General features: G+C 44.7%; 1 protein-coding gene across 5 annotated transcripts in view; it reads left to right on the plus strand.

The window, feature by feature from the left end:
• The first annotated feature begins 7,590 nt into the window (after nt 1-7,590).
• NTNG1 (netrin G1) overlaps nt 7,591-16,876 on the plus strand; it is a 152,673-nt gene continuing 143,387 nt past the window's right edge. For all 5 annotated transcript variants that reach the window (XM_065742712.1, XM_065742685.1, XM_065742695.1 and 2 more), the window contains exons 1-2: nt 7,591-7,928; nt 13,969-14,671. In XM_065742712.1, the coding sequence (XP_065598784.1) occupies nt 14,426-14,671 (246 nt within the window). In that variant the 5' untranslated portion in view covers nt 7,591-7,928; nt 13,969-14,425. The remainder of the gene's footprint in view (nt 7,929-13,968; nt 14,672-16,876) is intronic.

The raw sequence follows: 16,876 nt of genomic DNA on the forward strand, positions 1-16,876 counted from the left end.
CAGTCATTTCAATAGCAAATCCTGTCAAACAATTAATGTTTATATGATTTTAAGCTTGGAAACATGATTAGCCATCTATTTCATTACCTAAAGCAGCTGGTTAGTGCTGCCCTTTGCTGGTTCGTAATGGTATACCACAAATCAAAAATAATGGTTACCTGACAAAATGTGGTTCGGCCGCATGAAAACTAAATGAGTATCCTTTACCACTCTCTGCAGGAGTTCCACACTCCTCTCAAATGAATGCCAATACATGCTTCTTTGTAATGCAGTTTGTCAAGTAGCAAATGTTTTTATATACTTATTTATTGTTTTCATTTGAAGAGCTAAGATAATTTCAAATACTATTACCTGCCAAATACTCTTATGTTTTTATTCCATGTCAGAATGTGATTGTATTTCAATCCCGAATGCTCTATATCCATGAAAAAAATTAATCAACAAAAGTGAAAATCATCCCTGGTGTGTTCCATAGAAAAGTATTACTCCAATCAAAATTTTTGCTAATAAGTAATGCCCATATTTATGCATGAACACATGTGTGATTGGGCAAATAACCACTAGTTTGCAAGATGAACCTGTGGAGGGAACAGAACACAGCTGGTCCTTTGGAACAGCAAAAATAATCATCATTGTACCTATACATTAAGCTCAATTTGGAAGCTGGATTCAGGAGTGGATGGTTGTTTTAGCTGCTATCACAACCACAGCCTGAAAGTGATACGTCTTTAAAAAGCTATTTTTGGAAAGGAAAGCCCTTTAGGATAGTATTAACAACTAAAGAATATCAGTAAACAGATGAGAAATGATTGATAATTACTGTATGCATTACATGTACCAATCATAAGCTTGGATACATAACTCTGACCAGAGGAACAGATTCTGTTTGCAAACACGAGGAGTCCCTGACTCAAAGACTTGACAACTTTAACTGTTAATAAACAAGAACAGGAAATATTTTTGAAGTACAAAATTAAAAGATGGAACTTTCATTTCAAAAACTGATTTGATATTTTTGGACAAATGATCTATTCCTTTCAATTAAGTGGTGCCTTTTGAAACATGCACTGGTGCTGGCTATTTCTATAAAATATTTAGTTTAATTGGCTATTTCTATAAAATGTTTAGTTTAAAAAGGCTTTTAAAGCCTTTTTGAAAATTAAAAACAAACAAACAAAATCAACTTAACCGTGCACATTTTTGATCAATTGTATTGATAGCTGTACCCTGTGGTCACCTATGTAGGTGAGCAAGCTCACCCAGGTCTAGAGTCAAGTGCAGCAATGGGAATCTCTGCAAATAAATTTCTGGCAAATAAAGACTGCCTAAGAATAAAGTGATCTGAGAAGACAGAAATTCAGAATATTGGGGAAAATGAAATTTTTCCTGCATGGAAATTTGCACAATCCTGCTCAGTGTACAAATGGTTGAGTCAGTCTAGCCCATAGTACCATAGTACCACACTTCCATCTGCTAAGTTTTGGGCCCTGAGCAGCAACTTGACTTGTATGGACTTCTACAGATCGCATAATGATAGCATGAAAATTTTTCAGACACTTCTGATTCATCCCCTCTCTTATTTTACACTGGACTATTAAGGTTTAACTTTTCTGGAAGGTTTGAAGGATTTCCACCCACACTGTTAACCACAGTCAACAAAACGAATAGTTAAACTTTCAACCAGTATGAGACTTAGCCAATTTTTTCATCAGTAGCTTGATGATAAGAAAGGCAAATATAAAAATTATGAAGTCTTTAAAAAGCAGACTAATAGAAGTCTTTCTTTTTTACAACATCTCCTCTGTGTTAGCATTTCCCTGGCTTTCCCACAGTCAGCTCAACCTACTCTAGAAAGATGCCTATTTCCAGTGAAGCTTAGTGAACCACCAATAAATACAGCTTCACAGAAGCTGTAGACAAACTACATTCTGTCTTGTAACAGAAAGAGATGTTAAAACATGATCCAATATGCTAACTGGGGTTCATTGGCACAACTACAACTTCTAGAAGAACCGGCTGCTGCCTGCTGTGCTAATGCAGAAAATGAAAGACGTAATACTGTACCTAGGAGCTGTGACACCCCCACCCTCCAGGTGAACCAGCCATTACAAGCAGTACAATCCCTAGGCTTTGCCTCTAGGTGTTTCAGCTACTGGTGGTTCCCAGGAAACAATGAAACCTAAAAAAAAAAAAACTGGTCTCTGAAGGGAGTAATCAATAGGAGAGGTAAGGGTCTATCTAGATCAGCTGCCCTCACTATTCTGATATCCTTGTTCAACATCACAGAGAGATGTTCCCTGTGCAGGAGGAGTGACTCTGACCTCAAGGAGGCTGGTTCCTTCTTTCTACTACAGAGATGAAGATATATTCTCTTATATTTCATTTTCCCTTGCTTCCGCTGCAGAGATTTCCCACACTTCTGTCTGTATTTTCTTTAGAAACAGCTGCAAAGATTTTCATATTAGCCACTTCCCTTTTCTAATAATTATTGACTATTCTGATTTCAAAAAAATGTGTGAAGTATTTGTTACTTTTTCAGTGAAAATATTTATATTAATGGCATAACTTTCACAAAACACATCACCAGTGACTGAAAAAAGAATGCGCACTACCACTTTGTGAAAGTCATTTACAGCACAGAAAGACCACTTTGGCAGACACATTTATGTCTATACAAGATTAGATTTTGCATTTATTATGGGCATGTGGAATATTATTAATTATTAACACCAAAAATAAACGTTTATGTTTGCAGAAAAACAAGCTGCTAAATTCTGAGAAAATATTGTCAAGGATTTACACTTTGTGTCATATGTGTTGTGTAAATGGAAACAGTAGAGTTTCAGTATTTATTATTAGAACAAAACCTTTTTCATTCTGTGAGTGGAAATCCAGGCAGTAATTTACCTGCATCTCAGAATCAACCAGTCCGATTCTGAAGGATAACCCTCTGTATATCAAAGAATTGGCTCTGGCCTCCCAACAGCATAGCTCACAGAATTCCTTTGCCCTCAGTCCCTGCTGAACTGCATGTGAATTACAAAATGCTTCTCCCAGAAGACCTCAAAAACTCTGTTTTCTATCCTAGGCTCAAGAAACGAGTAATAGGCCCCCACATTCTGCCAGTGGCAAACAATGAGATTCAAATGAAAAAGCACGCGTATTAGACAGTCTTTCCCAGATTTCACACACAACCAATTTCAAGATTTCAAACCAAGATGTCCTGTTTAGAGAAGCTCTGAGCCCTGAAACATGATTGGGAAAGATCTCTTTACCCTCTAAGGAGAAAAAGTCATTATCAAAGCATATGGAAATAAAGGAAGGAATAGGATGTCAGAATTGCATATCTCTTTATGCAGCATGCATCAGTGCAACATCATACTCCCAGCTGGCCATGCAAATTGCCTTACTCTGGCTGGAGGACTTCTGAGAGCACTGCATGCCTCAACCAGCCTTTTCCATTAAACCCTCCCAATGCTGCTGGCTGGGTTCAGCTCAAGGTAGTGCACTGTGATGGAAGCCCCAGTTTAAGCCTAAGTACATATAGCTGCCAGCGTTGTTCTGTCCTGCCATCTATCCTGCTCAGAAAAACAAACAAACAAACAAAAAACCTTTTGCAGTCTGCATGGTGATGGAGGTTTCAGAGCAAGAAGAGTTGTTAGTAGCCTTTCTGTCCCCTGTCCTCGAGCAGAGTTAAGGCAGTGGCCAAATGTTGCTTAGAGAGGTCTGTGTTTTTGCTGCTTCACCAACAGGACCTGAGATCTGTCCCTCTGCCTGCAAAAAACGCAGAATCTCTTGATTTTGTCATTTATCTCCATACAGTTTTCCAATCATTCTGCTGGAAATGAAGCTGCTGGAGGCACTAAAGGTGCAAGCCCAGATCCACGTTCAAATCTGTGCCAACCAATTGACTTTACAGGAGGTTAAACTACTTTGGGCAAAGAAGCAGTAAAGTGGATAGAGCACCTCTGCCTTCTGAAGAGTGTGACACTGCTCAATTACTTCTACCTCTGTCTTAGTGCAGTGGTTGTGGCAGGGGAGGAACAGGGACAAGCCAGACCCCTTTCCTTGCCTCACCACCCTTTGCCTGCTACTTTGCAGTGTCCTCCAGCTGTCTGTAAAAAAGGTCAGAGACGTGCAAGCAATGCACACAAGGAGCAGACCAGTACGTGGAGTGGGCAGCAGCCACATCGTGCAGGGATACGGAGTGCCATCGTGATGCTCTAAAGGAGTGGGACCTCCCTTCTGCTGCTGAGCCCCAAGTAGCCCCACCTGCTGCTCTGCTCCCCTCACCCTCCCAGAGCACCAGCCCCTTCTGCTGCTCTGCTCCCAGGTCAGGACCACATCCTCTCAGCAGGTGTCACTCAGGACCACAGATACATCAAAATGCTGCTTTCAGGCACTGCTCCGTGTGTTTCTGAGCACACTTACATGGACCCCTGCTACTGCACTGCTGCTGTCCAGTGCAGCATGCCTGCATCGTGGGGAAACGCATCAACAGAATAGTTCTGCTGCATCATTAGAGGTCAACACAGACTATAGCGGATAATAAAAGATTCATAATGGCACACGAGGGGATGCGCTGAATGTCCAAAACACAGCTTGAGATGATGCAAAGCTTTATGAGCTTTAAGACTTGGTTTAAAATTCTCAGTTCAGCTGTTGTTTCACAGGAAAGTTTGCAATCAGTGATAGTACGAGCAATTTATGCTGCTTCTAGTAGAAATTATGCCTTGTAGCAAGTAGTATCCTCACATGCATAGAAGCTTCCACGCTCAGGCCGGTAATCACGAATTAATCCGTTTCCCTGATTCTGTCAGGGGCCAATACCAGCTATTAATGGGAAGATGGAGGAAATATTGCTGGAAGCACTTTGATGATAACGTGTTCCTACTGCTGAAACATTCCATCCTTCAGAATTTAAGGACTAGCAAGTCTTAATTTTAGCCAATTTCTACCCTAGAAAAGCAGGGAGTGAGATCTGCAGTACTTAATACTTTGGTATATATTCAAACCCTGCATAACGTTATTCCTGTCTAAATATCAAACCTCCTTTTGGAATCCTGCTAAAATCCAGTGTCAAGATGCTATGGCAATGAATTTCACTGTTCATTTAGGTATCAACAACTATCGTTTGCTACCAAAGGGGCTGACAAATTCAGTACAGGGAAAATATTCATGCAAATATTTTCAGTTTGGTTATACAGGCACCATCCTTCTACACCTGATTTCAGCTTATGACCCTATCAAGCACAAAAACAACACAGAAAAGTCTCCTCTAGCTGTCAAATTCCATCTGCAACAGCCTTTGACAAAGAATTTAAATCAGACCCATTTTCTTGGTGAGCTCCAAATTTGACTGTGAAATTTGGCCACAATCTCAGACTGGATTCAATTTCTGGACATGATTTTTACCATCTAATCTCAGAATTGGTGACAGTGCACTCAAACCAGCTGCTCCAGCTTTGGTATAGAAGAAGCTAACATCATTAACAGAAGAATTTAACAATGTTTGACATATCAAATGTCCTAGTCCTGCCTTTAATCTCCATGGCCAGTCAGTACCATAGCCAAGCAATAATCCCTGCGGGCTGATCCAAGGCACAGTGTAGTGGGCAGAAAGCTTTCAATGCAGCTAGTGAGCTTTGGAGCATGCAGATCAGCAGAGTGCACAGAGCAGCTGCATACAGCATGCTTTACTCACAGCATGCTTTACTCTGCTTTCCAGCAGCACTGAGCACACTAGTACCTGTGCCATTACTTTAAGGTGAAAAGCTGTGCTGCCCACACTTGAGAATACGGGTTTCTCTCTTGCCTCATGTATAAAAGTAGAGAGACCTCCTAGAGAGCTCCCCCAACTTTCCTGCTTCAGGACACTGGCTCGGCATATGCCATCTCCTCTGCTTTGCAGTACAGCCACCCATCTGTCCTGTAATTAGGGAAATGATCTGTTTCTTCTGATTGTGGTCATACTCTGCCCCTCTCCTTTATAAAACAGCCTATGGGTGTCTGAGGTGCTTCAGGTTCAAGTGAAAAGACAAAATTACTCATTTTCATCTTCTATTCTTATAAAATGGCCCTCAGCAACAAATTCCAAGCACTGTGAAGCTGTAAATCAAAACTGTTCTGGGGGCTGAAGAACTCTGAAGATGGATTTCCCCACCCTTCCGACCATTCCTGGCTTTCCCATACAAACTGCTTACCTGTGCACACAGCGCCTGTCCCAGCACAAGCTACAAGAGTGCCAGCAAAGCAATGGAAAGAGTGCAGCAATGGCAATGCCCACACAGAGAGGAGGCTGGGAGAAACTGAAAGGGGCTTTCTGGACTTTGGTGAATTGGGGGAAAGAGGCAAAATATCCACCTAAGTGGCTCCAGCCATTCTTTACACCATCCACCGAATTCCGCAGCCAAATAGGGTAAGTCTCTTGAACTAACAGAAATCAACTGCCCTGTTAAATTTGGTTACATCCTAGCACCGCAGAACTCGGAATTTTGTCAGTTGGATACAATGGCACTGTAACGCAGATAAACACATTTAACGCTTCTTAATGCACAAAGTACACAAACAAAAAGTACAGTTATGAGCTTCCACAGCGCAGCCAGTGTCAGCGCGCAGAGCTGGCCCCTGGAGCCGGACGGGTTCAGCAAGCAGGTAGCAGCCAAGAGAAGTCACAACTCCTGCAGAGGACTTAACTGACTGTAGGTTTAGATGCTGTTTTACAGCCTGGAGAGGTCTGAAGGGGAGAACTGCGTATAGCTCATTTAAAGGAGGGAACCGGAGAGAGTGTAGCAGCAAATCGGGTTGACGGAGCACTGCATGGGGACCAGCTTTCTCGTCCTCCTGGACGAGGTACGGGGATGACAGTCGCAGAACACCGGCAGAAACAACGCTGAGTTCCGGCCGCACGTCGTGCCTGCGGCCAGCCGAAGGACCGGCGGTTTGAAGGCACCCCCGCTATCGCGGGGCCGGCGCCCGGTAGGGCCGCCGCTCTGTCCCCTGTCCCCGCAGCCCAGCGCCGCTGCGGCGGGGCTCTGCCCTCAGCCCGCCCGGCTTCGCTTTCGGACGGCAGAACCGCCGGCGGTGCTCTCCGTGTCTGCGTTACGAGGCCGAAACCGAAAAGACAGAGAAATAAAGATGCTCCTGCGGGAGAGCAGTAGTGCGGCCCCGCTCCCGGCGGAGCAGCGCGGCCGATCGGAGCGGGGGCCACCCGCGGGGCAGGCGGCGCCGGCTCTCCCACCGCGGCGGGCGCTCCGCGGGGGCGACGGGGCGGGGAGCGCGGCGGAGGGGGGCGGCGCGGCGGCGGCGCTAGGGCCGCGCGGCGGCGGCCCGGAGGAGGGGTAGGCTGGCGCCGCCGCCCCGCTCGCCGGCAGTCGCGGGGAGGTCGCTCCGAAGTGAGGAGACGCCGCCGCCGCCCGAAGTTTGGCCGCACCGGGGCGGCGCACGGCAGAGATCCGCGCCCCAGACCCCGCCAGGCGCGCCCCGCCCGCGGCTCGCCGCGCTGTCCATGCCGCGGCCGCCGGCGCCCGGAGCGGGGACACCCCCGCCCTGAGCGGCGGTGGCGGGCGGGGAGCCCCGCCGGGCGGGACCTCGGCGGCGCCCGGGGCGATGCTCTGCGTGCTCCGCCCGCCGCCCCGCCGACGGCCGGAGGAGGGCTGCAGCCCGCCCGCCCCGCCGCCCGTCCGCCCCGCAAACGCACGCCGCCCGCAGCCGCGCGCCGCCAAACTTTAACGCCGACAAGTGCCGCGGACCGGTGCCGGCTCCCGCCCGCTTCGCTCCGCGCGGCGCCCGAACATCCCCGGCAACTTTCTCAAGGGACGCCGCCCCCGCCCGCCCGCGGCCCCCCCATGCCGCCGCCGCCACCGAGGGAGCCCCAGCGCGTCCTGGCGCCGCGGCGGCTCCGCGTCGAGGCGAGGGCGACCCGCGCGGTGAGTACCGCCCGCCGCGGCTCCGCGGGGGCGCGACGCGGCGGAACGGGACGGGACGGACGGACGGTTCGGGACGGGGAAGCGGCGCGGGGCCGCGGAGAGGAGCGGCCCCGTGCCCCGGCAGGGCCGGAGGGAGGATCGGCGCGGGCCGCGCGCCCCCTACCGCCCGCGCGGCGCGAAGCGCGGAGGCGGCGGCGGGGCGGAGCCGGGCGGTACCTGCGCGGTACTCCTCGGTGCCTCCTCCCGCAGCGGAGCTCCGGCCGCGCATCGCCGCGCTTTGTGGGGCGCGGCTCAGGCTGAGCGCGCAGGGAGGGGAGCTGCCCGCCGGCCCCCCCGCCCTTCCGCGGGGTCTTTCCTGCGCGGGGAGCGAGGAAGATTGAAAGTAGAATTTGACAAAGGGGAGGCGGCAGGGAGAGTTACCCCGCCGGCCGAGGAGCGGGCGGGTCGCCGGTACTCATCCTGGAAATCGCGAGCGATTTTAATAACCGTTCTCAAAAAATTATCTAAAGAAACCTCAAATGACGGAGAGCAGCATAGATGAGCTAAATCTGGTAAAGCAGATGCTTTTGTACTCTCAAAGTTGGTCTGTGCACATCTCTGGCCTCCTACCGAATATACTTTTATCGCTCTGCAATCAACTTCTCGATATTGTGGATGTGATGTGCCGGGAGCCAACCTCGCTTCTGCTGGCGGAGCCAGGGGGAGAAACTGCCGGTGTGGATGCTTTCACTGAGAGAATAAATCAGCTCCTGACCTAAGGACAGTACGCTTTGGGATGGGAAGCGGTGGCCCAGGCAGCCCATCAAAAGGAGAAAAAGCCTGGCAGAACTTTACCCAGTTCGGTTTCTGGTGGGTTTGATATTTTTTGGGATTTGGATAAAAATAAAGGTTGGTTTCTGGCATTTTTTCGGAGCATTACAGGATGTTCAGCAGGGAGCTCCCAGCAATTAGCACCAGTGTTCTAGTAGACCTGTGGACTGTACCACCAACTCCTAACCCCCTGACACCAATAAGAAGCATCACCAACTTTCTAGCTACGTATGTAAGATCTGGTATAGCACAGAACAAAGTCAGGGACTGCCAGCCTCCCGGGTTTGTTCCATCAGGCTGCGGAAAGATATCAGCCCCCCCCAGCACTGGCAGACCTGGCAGCTCTGAGCCCACATTCTGCTGCTGGAGAGCACCTGGTACCTGGCTGGGTAAAAGATAACAGCCCAGAGTGCAACCACCCCAAATGCTCACTGTGGTTCTGCAAGGAAAAACTTGCAGAACAGGCTGACTCTGAGTACAGATACTGAAGGCAATAAGCCACAGTTATAAGAGCCTTGAGCCGACCTGAAAGCAGCTACACACAAAGGCTGTAAAGTTTAAATAGCGGGAGTGCTTGTGCCCCTTATGCTGTGCTGCCGATATCCTGCAAGCACCGGCTGTAGTGGAGCAGAGCATCACTCAGCAAAAGAATGATGTGGGACGACCAAAAGCAATTTCAGTGCAGTGCTGAATCCCATCTTTTTGGTAGCAGAACTCTGTATTTTGTTTTCCTTATCCAATACTTATTGGTACTTTAAATTTCTCCTGAGACAAAGAAAACCTTTTCTGCCAGATAAAAATAGGAAAAAAACTTTGTTTGAAACAGTGTGCAAGTCCACGGACACTACAGGAATCATTTGGAGTATATTTCATTTTATCCAGGTATGATGGAAGGGTGTAGTGAATTGTTAAACATAGGTTCCTTTTTTGGTTTGCATAGATAAATAGTTCTGCAGTGAGAAAAGGGGCTGAGTTTGTTTTGTTTAATATTGGAGCGTTGTAAGTACTAGTTGCTCACATTTTCTAGGTTTTGCAAGGAAAAACTGCTCTGTTTCTGTTAAACACAGTGAACTGCAGGTACAAGGATTAGTGCTGTTAGCTAGTACACACTTTTTCCTAAACCCTGAACTAGCTTGATGTAACTTATCAGTCAGAGAGGACACAAAGGATCTTTTTGCTTGGGCTTGGTTAGACACATTCCTCTGCTGAAGCTGCTACACAAACTTCCCGCAGGGATACAAGCTGGTAGGGATACCAAGTTTTTTTCTCCAGAAAAAAAGCATTCCTCAGATCCCTGCACTGTCAGCCAGCATTGCCTGCATTCAAGAAGGATTTTAACCAGTTTTCCTCACATTGGCATGCTTTGTAATAACTGAGTTTGTCTCTTGCTGTTGCGTAGTGGCAGTGCACATTTTATTGAATACTTGGGCTGTTTTGAGAAGCCATTCTGTTATTTTATTGCATTCTTCACGTACCACTGTACATGAGAATTGAAGAACCAGGAACCACCCTGTGACATCTGCACGGCAACTTTTCAGCACAGACCTGCAGCAGGAGAGGGGCTGCAGAGCTTCCAGCTGGTGTCTTTGTGCAGAGGGGATTACTTGGGGCCAGCAGTGGATTTTCTGCGATGGAAGGAGGCAGGGGAGGTATGTTTGCTAACAGCCCCTGACAAGAGCTCAAGTTGTTCACCAGCACTAATCCTACGAAGATGCAGTTCATTGGGGGGGAGGGGAAGGGGGCATCTGCTCAGGCTGCAAAACTGAGATGCTGCGGGAGGCTTGAGTGGCAGCCTCACCCACCTGGGAGGAGGGTGCACGGGCACCTTCACAGCTAATTTTAGACTGAGGTCAGCTGTTTGCCTTCCTTAAACGTGGGATGCAGCGCATCCGCACCATACACGCTGTCGTCTAAATGTCCTCTTTGCCTACAGAGAGGTGCTCTGGGGGAAGGCAGAGACAGAGGAAGTGGGGTTTGGCACCCAGATGCCTGGGGCATCTCATTTTTCAGACTGCAGAGACTATGGTGCAAAAAGTCAAGGCCCTAAATGCTCAGCAGTTTACACTCCCAATGCCCCACCGGGCTTTCTCCAGAATCAGTGTGCCCCTGAGGTTGCAATGTGTTTGCTGTCCTGCAGCACGCCATGCTTTGCCCTGCGCCCCTACCTGTGTCAGCCCCGTGGGCCCCTGTGCTGTGCTGGCAAACAGGGAACTGGAGGTGCAGAAGGTCAGCATGCCATATACTGGTTATTCCTGATTTGTTTGATTGCTTCTTGTGAGGTCAAATGTATACCTATTACTTGAGGGGGGTTGTAAAAAATCTTGCTTTGTTACCCAAGCTAGAGGCTCAGTGCTATGCGGCCCGTGCACTTAAAAGATCTCAGAACTGTTATTCTGTTTGTTTTTTACAAACAGTTGTTTTTAGAACTCGCTGATATGTGGAATGCATACAGAGAGTGACTCTGCAGGAATAAATATAAGCAAGATAAACTGTACAGCTCTGTTAGAAAAATCCCGATAGCGCTTAGCATGTGATCCTTAATGTGCTTTGGTCAATATCTTTCTCTGTATCAATGGAAGCTCATTAAAAGAAGATATTGCGGACTAACTGAGCCGTGTCGTATTAGTTCTTGCCAAAGCTTGACATTTTTAATATATTAATAATATGTCTGTAATGTAATGGAAAACTATTAATCAGAACTGGTTATATGCCAGAATTTTAAACTATAATTGGCTGCTTCTTGTCAGGGAGGTCTGTCGTACAGTTCCACATCTGCCTGATACTCAGATGTCTTGCACTTTTCTGCACTTTTTTCTTGTCAGCGCACTAAATTCGATTGATGTTATAGTCTATAATTCTGTGTAACGACCATCATCATGACTCTGGCTTACTTTAATGAGAATTCGTTATATGGGAAGTATTTTAGAACAGCATGTTAGGGTAGTGGCTTGCTTCCCATTATTTCAGTGCTCTCCAATCCTCTTTATTTGTAGGTCTGCATTTCAGCAGTTATAAAAGGTTATTGGTAACTGAACGGCTAGCAAGGAAAATATTAAAGAAAACAAATCTATTTTTTCCTAATATAAAAGCTTGTAGACTAAGGGTAATTAAATCTTGAAATTTCTTGTTTCTACACAGAAACATGATATTCACCAACTGTTCATTCCATTTATGATCAAGCCTTCTCCAATACAGAATATGTTCTGATTTGTCAAAATAAAACTTAAATAGCTTGTAGATTTTGAGTTAGATCAGGGGACTCTTTCCTCTGCTTCATTTCTTTTTCTCCTTTTTTCCTCTTTTTTTTTTTTTTTCAGCAGAGCAGTTGTTTACTTTCTTTATAATGACTCTGCTAATCTATGGAACTTTTTAGAGTTTTTTTCCCTGCAAAATAAGTTACAAAGGACTAAAGGGGAAGAATAAGAGGTTGTCTTGGACGTCTTTAAAAAGACATGGGAAATGTTCTTTGAATTAGTGAAATCTAACATAATAAAAAAAAATACTGCCACTGGAGAAAATAAACAAAAAGCAATGTAAGGCTGCTATTAAAGCTATGGTCTACACAGTATGATTTTTAAGAAAATCTAATTTTAATTTAGTCTTAGATATTTCTTCTTCTGTGTCAAATTCAGATTTGAGGTTCAAATATATTTGATCTAGTTGAGAATTGTTATGGCATGAAATTTCAGGTATTCTCTAAATATTCTGATAAAATATATCAGTTGTATGGTAACATTTGATAAGACGAATATAATGGAAAATTGCATTTACGTCCATACGGCAATTATTGTAAATTACTTTGCTATGGAAACACAATTCAACCATCTGTTGGCATTTCATGCTGTCTGTGGTTGAGTTCAGTTGAAGCATTATTTAAATATAGGGAGGCCATTTGTGAATAGCTTTGAAGATAGCTGTTAACTTTTGAAATTGTGTATCACCAAAACAACGCACTCAAGAGCTCACCAAGTCACGGGCCACTTTATGTGGCTTTTGGGTAAATGAAGGTTCGCATTGCAAGGCGTAATCTAAACTTTGGAATAAGCAAAGTGGGCAACAGAATATGATGACTTACGGTTGCTGATGTCTGTGCAAAGAGTTTGCTTAGATTTTATCATCCAGACAGAAAGGATGCAGACGTGCTGTAGTGACCATCTAAAATCCTTCTCTTGCAGTGTCTGCTTCTTCTGCCACTGATGCCAGCTCTTGAGCTCCTGTTGTTGGCTGGCACACGTTGGCAACAGGCATAGGCTGAAAGAGATGAGTTGGAGTTTGCAGTCTGGTTTTTGCCTGTCCATGTTTAGAGAACTTAATCCATCTTTGCAATTTCCCCCACACATTGTTAGTATTTTTACCAAGTACATATGTTGTCATTGTAATAACACCCTTGGATTTTCTGTGTGCAATAATATGACTTAAGTGACATAAACAGAGGGAATTTCTAGTTCAAGGGGAGGAAAGGGATGTAGCTGCTATGAAATAAACATATTTTGTAAAGTATCACTGAGTATACAGGTAACCCTACCGCCCAAAGCTAGGAAAATACAACATCCATACTAGAAAGGGAAAGCATTTTTATAGTAAATGACAACCTATTATTCCTATCGGTAATTATCAGCACGATCAGAAAAACGCTGTTAAAGAAAAAAAAATGAGTAAAGCTTTTCCAATGCCAATGAGAAATTTCAAGGAAATGGGAGGGTGCTTCCACTGTCTTTGTTACTCTTCCAAAAAAGAGTGAAAGATATGTGTAAGGCTTTTGGAGCTCACTGAGGTCCCCTTGCCAAGAGACTCTCAGCACCTGGTAGCCCTGATACTCATCTCTGTCACTTTTATAAGAGAGCCTTCCTGTTACTCAGCTGTGCTGTTTGGTTCCCTTCTCCCCCACCTGCCTGGTTAGAACACACAAGCAATGTTTAAGTTCTGCAGTTTGTTCTATGGCAATGCTAGGCTCAAGAAGCAGGTTTGGAAGCAGAAACACGTAATTCAGCTGCAACATTATAAATGTGTCTTTCTCAGAGCAGAGTTAAATCTTTCATGTCAAAAATACTTTTCACTTTGAATGATTTTGGTAGTTTGTCCGTTGTAGCAGAGCACCCACAGTAAAGGTTATCCATATTATACCAATTTGCTTTATATTGCATCAAAACCTTCAAAATGTCAACATATAATATGTTTTGTAACTCATTGATTCTTGGACAATAACTGTAACTCTTATTGTTTCTAAAAGGGTGCTGTTGCCAGAAGAAAAGAATGATTGACGGGAAACAGACACCAGCCTGTAGACACTCACCCCTTTGCTTCGGATACTGATTTATCAGTGCATCTGGGCGTCCCCTGTGAGCCACAAACACGGAGGATCACTCAGGGTTATCGACAGTGTAGCTGAAGACCCACAACTTCACAGTTATCTACTGTTGGACATCTTTTACAGGAAGCCCTGACAAATAAGTTTTAAGACCAAGGACAAGCTCTGCATTGCTGTGAAAGGCTGTCACCGGGGTCTGTGTGGCTTCTACCAAAGTCTTCAACTTAGTAAAGCAAACGCTGTGTCCTAATGCCTCACATTTGAGTTGGAACCTATTTTATAAAATATATACACACATATGTACATATATGTATAACCTATAACTGAGCAAACATCAGTACTGAGCATCCTTACAAAGGTGACCTAAAAGGATTTAGAAATGTATTTGTCAAGATTCCTGTCACTTCATGCCCTCTGGGTCACCGTATCTTCCGTGATGCAGCATTATCCTTCCGTGTGGGGACATTATGATGTGTGTAAGACTCAGATTTACACAGAAGAAGGAAAAGTATGGGATTACATGGCCTGCCAGCCAGAAGCCAGAGACATGATCAAATATGTAAGAGTGACTCTGGATCCCCCAGACATAACATGTGGAGACCCTCCTGAGACCTTCTGTGCTATGGTAAGGCAAGCTTTTCATTCTCCTAACAAGCAGACACGTATTTGTGCTAGATGGCTGCAAAATGGACGTCCTGTAGTGCACATATAAATATCCAAGAAAATATGCTTTGTGCTCTGAATGTGCTGGTAAACAAAATGCCCAGCAGCACATTAAGCTTGGCAATGCAATGTTCTGCTTATTGGGACCTAGCTTAACTTGATTTTATATGAATTCAGTATCTCTTTAGGTCAACTTCTAATGAATTAAAAGATGGCAGTGTAGAACTTCTAGTGAGTTAACCCCTAACCAGGCACAGTTACCTGAATCATGAAAGCCTTACGTGAATTTATTGGTTCTAATATGATCGCCTGAAAGCATCACAGTGCTGTATAATTCAGCATGATTTCCAAAGACAGTACACTTAAGCAAACTGCAGAGGCTTAAAAAGTGGTGATAGGAGGTGGGCTAGTGGAGTTTTTTGGGCAAGCCCACACTGGCATAGGCAGTGTTAGCAGAAGCTGGGTACCCCAGGCAGCAAGTATACATGCTTGTGTGCATGGGAAGCATAAGAAATGCTTTCAGGCAGGAGACTGAGAGCTATTCTCTTAAACTATGGGTACTCGGGCCAGTCAAAAGAGACTAAAGAAATGCTCTTTGATGTAGGTGCTCCTAAAATTAGAGACTGGTTTTGGAAATGTTGGGTTTGGTAAATAATTGTACAGGTATCAGAAACATATATGTATATAATATGTATACTCACACTATATATATACACGTACGTATTAATAAAGCACTGGAAATTTACAGCACATTACCTGGATAATTTAGATTTGAAAAAACAATGAGTTCTGGTAGGTGAGCTTATTATCATAGCTGGGAATAGTCTACAAGCCAATTGTTTGCCTGTGTACAAATCACCATCGCTGTGTGACAGAATCCCCACAGGAAGGAAATTTGCTTTTAAACACCTTATGGTATCATTTGCAACCACTACTGTTCTGTAAGGAGTTCAGGTGCAACCACACATACATTTAGGGCATTATGTGCATGCATACAGCTGCTTCCCACGTACATTCTGGTAACAGGCACGTGATAAATTGCAGAGCTATGTGAATAAATTACATTCCCTGTGAACCTTTGACTGCACCACTTGCTCTCTGCCCGCTAGTCCATCTCTGCTGACACAGCTTTGACACTCTAAACCTCCAAGTAACTTCTAGCAACCATTGTTTAAAAACAAGTAAATGCAATGTGCCCTGTATAGTATGTTTTTATGTTTTTGGGGTTTTTTTTTGTTTTTTGTTTAAGCTGTGCTGTGTATTTTCTCCCTCACAAATTGAAATAGAGGGGATTAAGTCCTCTGTCAGTGGCACATAACTCTAGTATGTAGTAAATACGAAACCTTGTTCTTCTGATGCAGTCCACTGCTCAAGAAAAACTTGCTTCATCCTTTTAGTATAGATAAACATTGCAGCAGTTCCCATACTGTGTGATTTTTTAAAATTTCTGAATGCCTTGGCTATCACTTGTTTCTTTAGTTGGAACAAAAATGATTAAAAATAATAAAATAAAACAACATTTTGACTAAATATAAGTATTAAAGATAGTGCCAGAAATTCCCCTGTAAATATTTGACCTAAGAAGCCCTTTGGTGCAATGATGGAGGTATGAAAGTTTGTTTGGGAATCACCTAAGATGACAAATGGAATGTAATTGTTTCCTAAGTGCTTAAGATGCAGAAGGCTGACAATCCTAACAAAGGGGACAGAAAAAAGAGGAAGAACTGGGATGGGGAAGGGGGGTATGGGAAGAATGAGTGTGCAATGAAATAATGCATTTAGTGTTTGGAAGGACTGACTGCTACATGATAAATGGTTGTATATGCTTTCAGTATAGATGTATTCTCAACTCTGCATGCACAAATGCATGGGTAATGGCCTGACTTACTTGAATCATTATGAAAATGACAAATAGTTGATGTTCTTGAGGTATTATCCAGCAGCAAAGCACTCCCTCCCCTAAAAAAAAGCTTCCTGTCCATCTGTACAGTATCTATTTATACATCATTCAAAACAAGGTTTTGCATACTTCGTGGGGTTGAGCCTTGGCATTTCCTAATGAGCAGATCTTTTATTTTTTGTGTTCTTTTTTATTTTTAGAAAATGAGTTAAGAAAATAGCAGTGTCATACTATGAGGAGGTGGGCAGTGGAAGAAGTGTGCATTTC

Source organism: Cyrtonyx montezumae, unplaced genomic scaffold (genome assembly GCF_038088225.1).
Source record: "Cyrtonyx montezumae isolate F1298 unplaced genomic scaffold, pur_monq_1.0 scaffold_1, whole genome shotgun sequence".
Taxonomy (NCBI): Eukaryota; Metazoa; Chordata; class Aves; order Galliformes; family Odontophoridae; genus Cyrtonyx; species Cyrtonyx montezumae.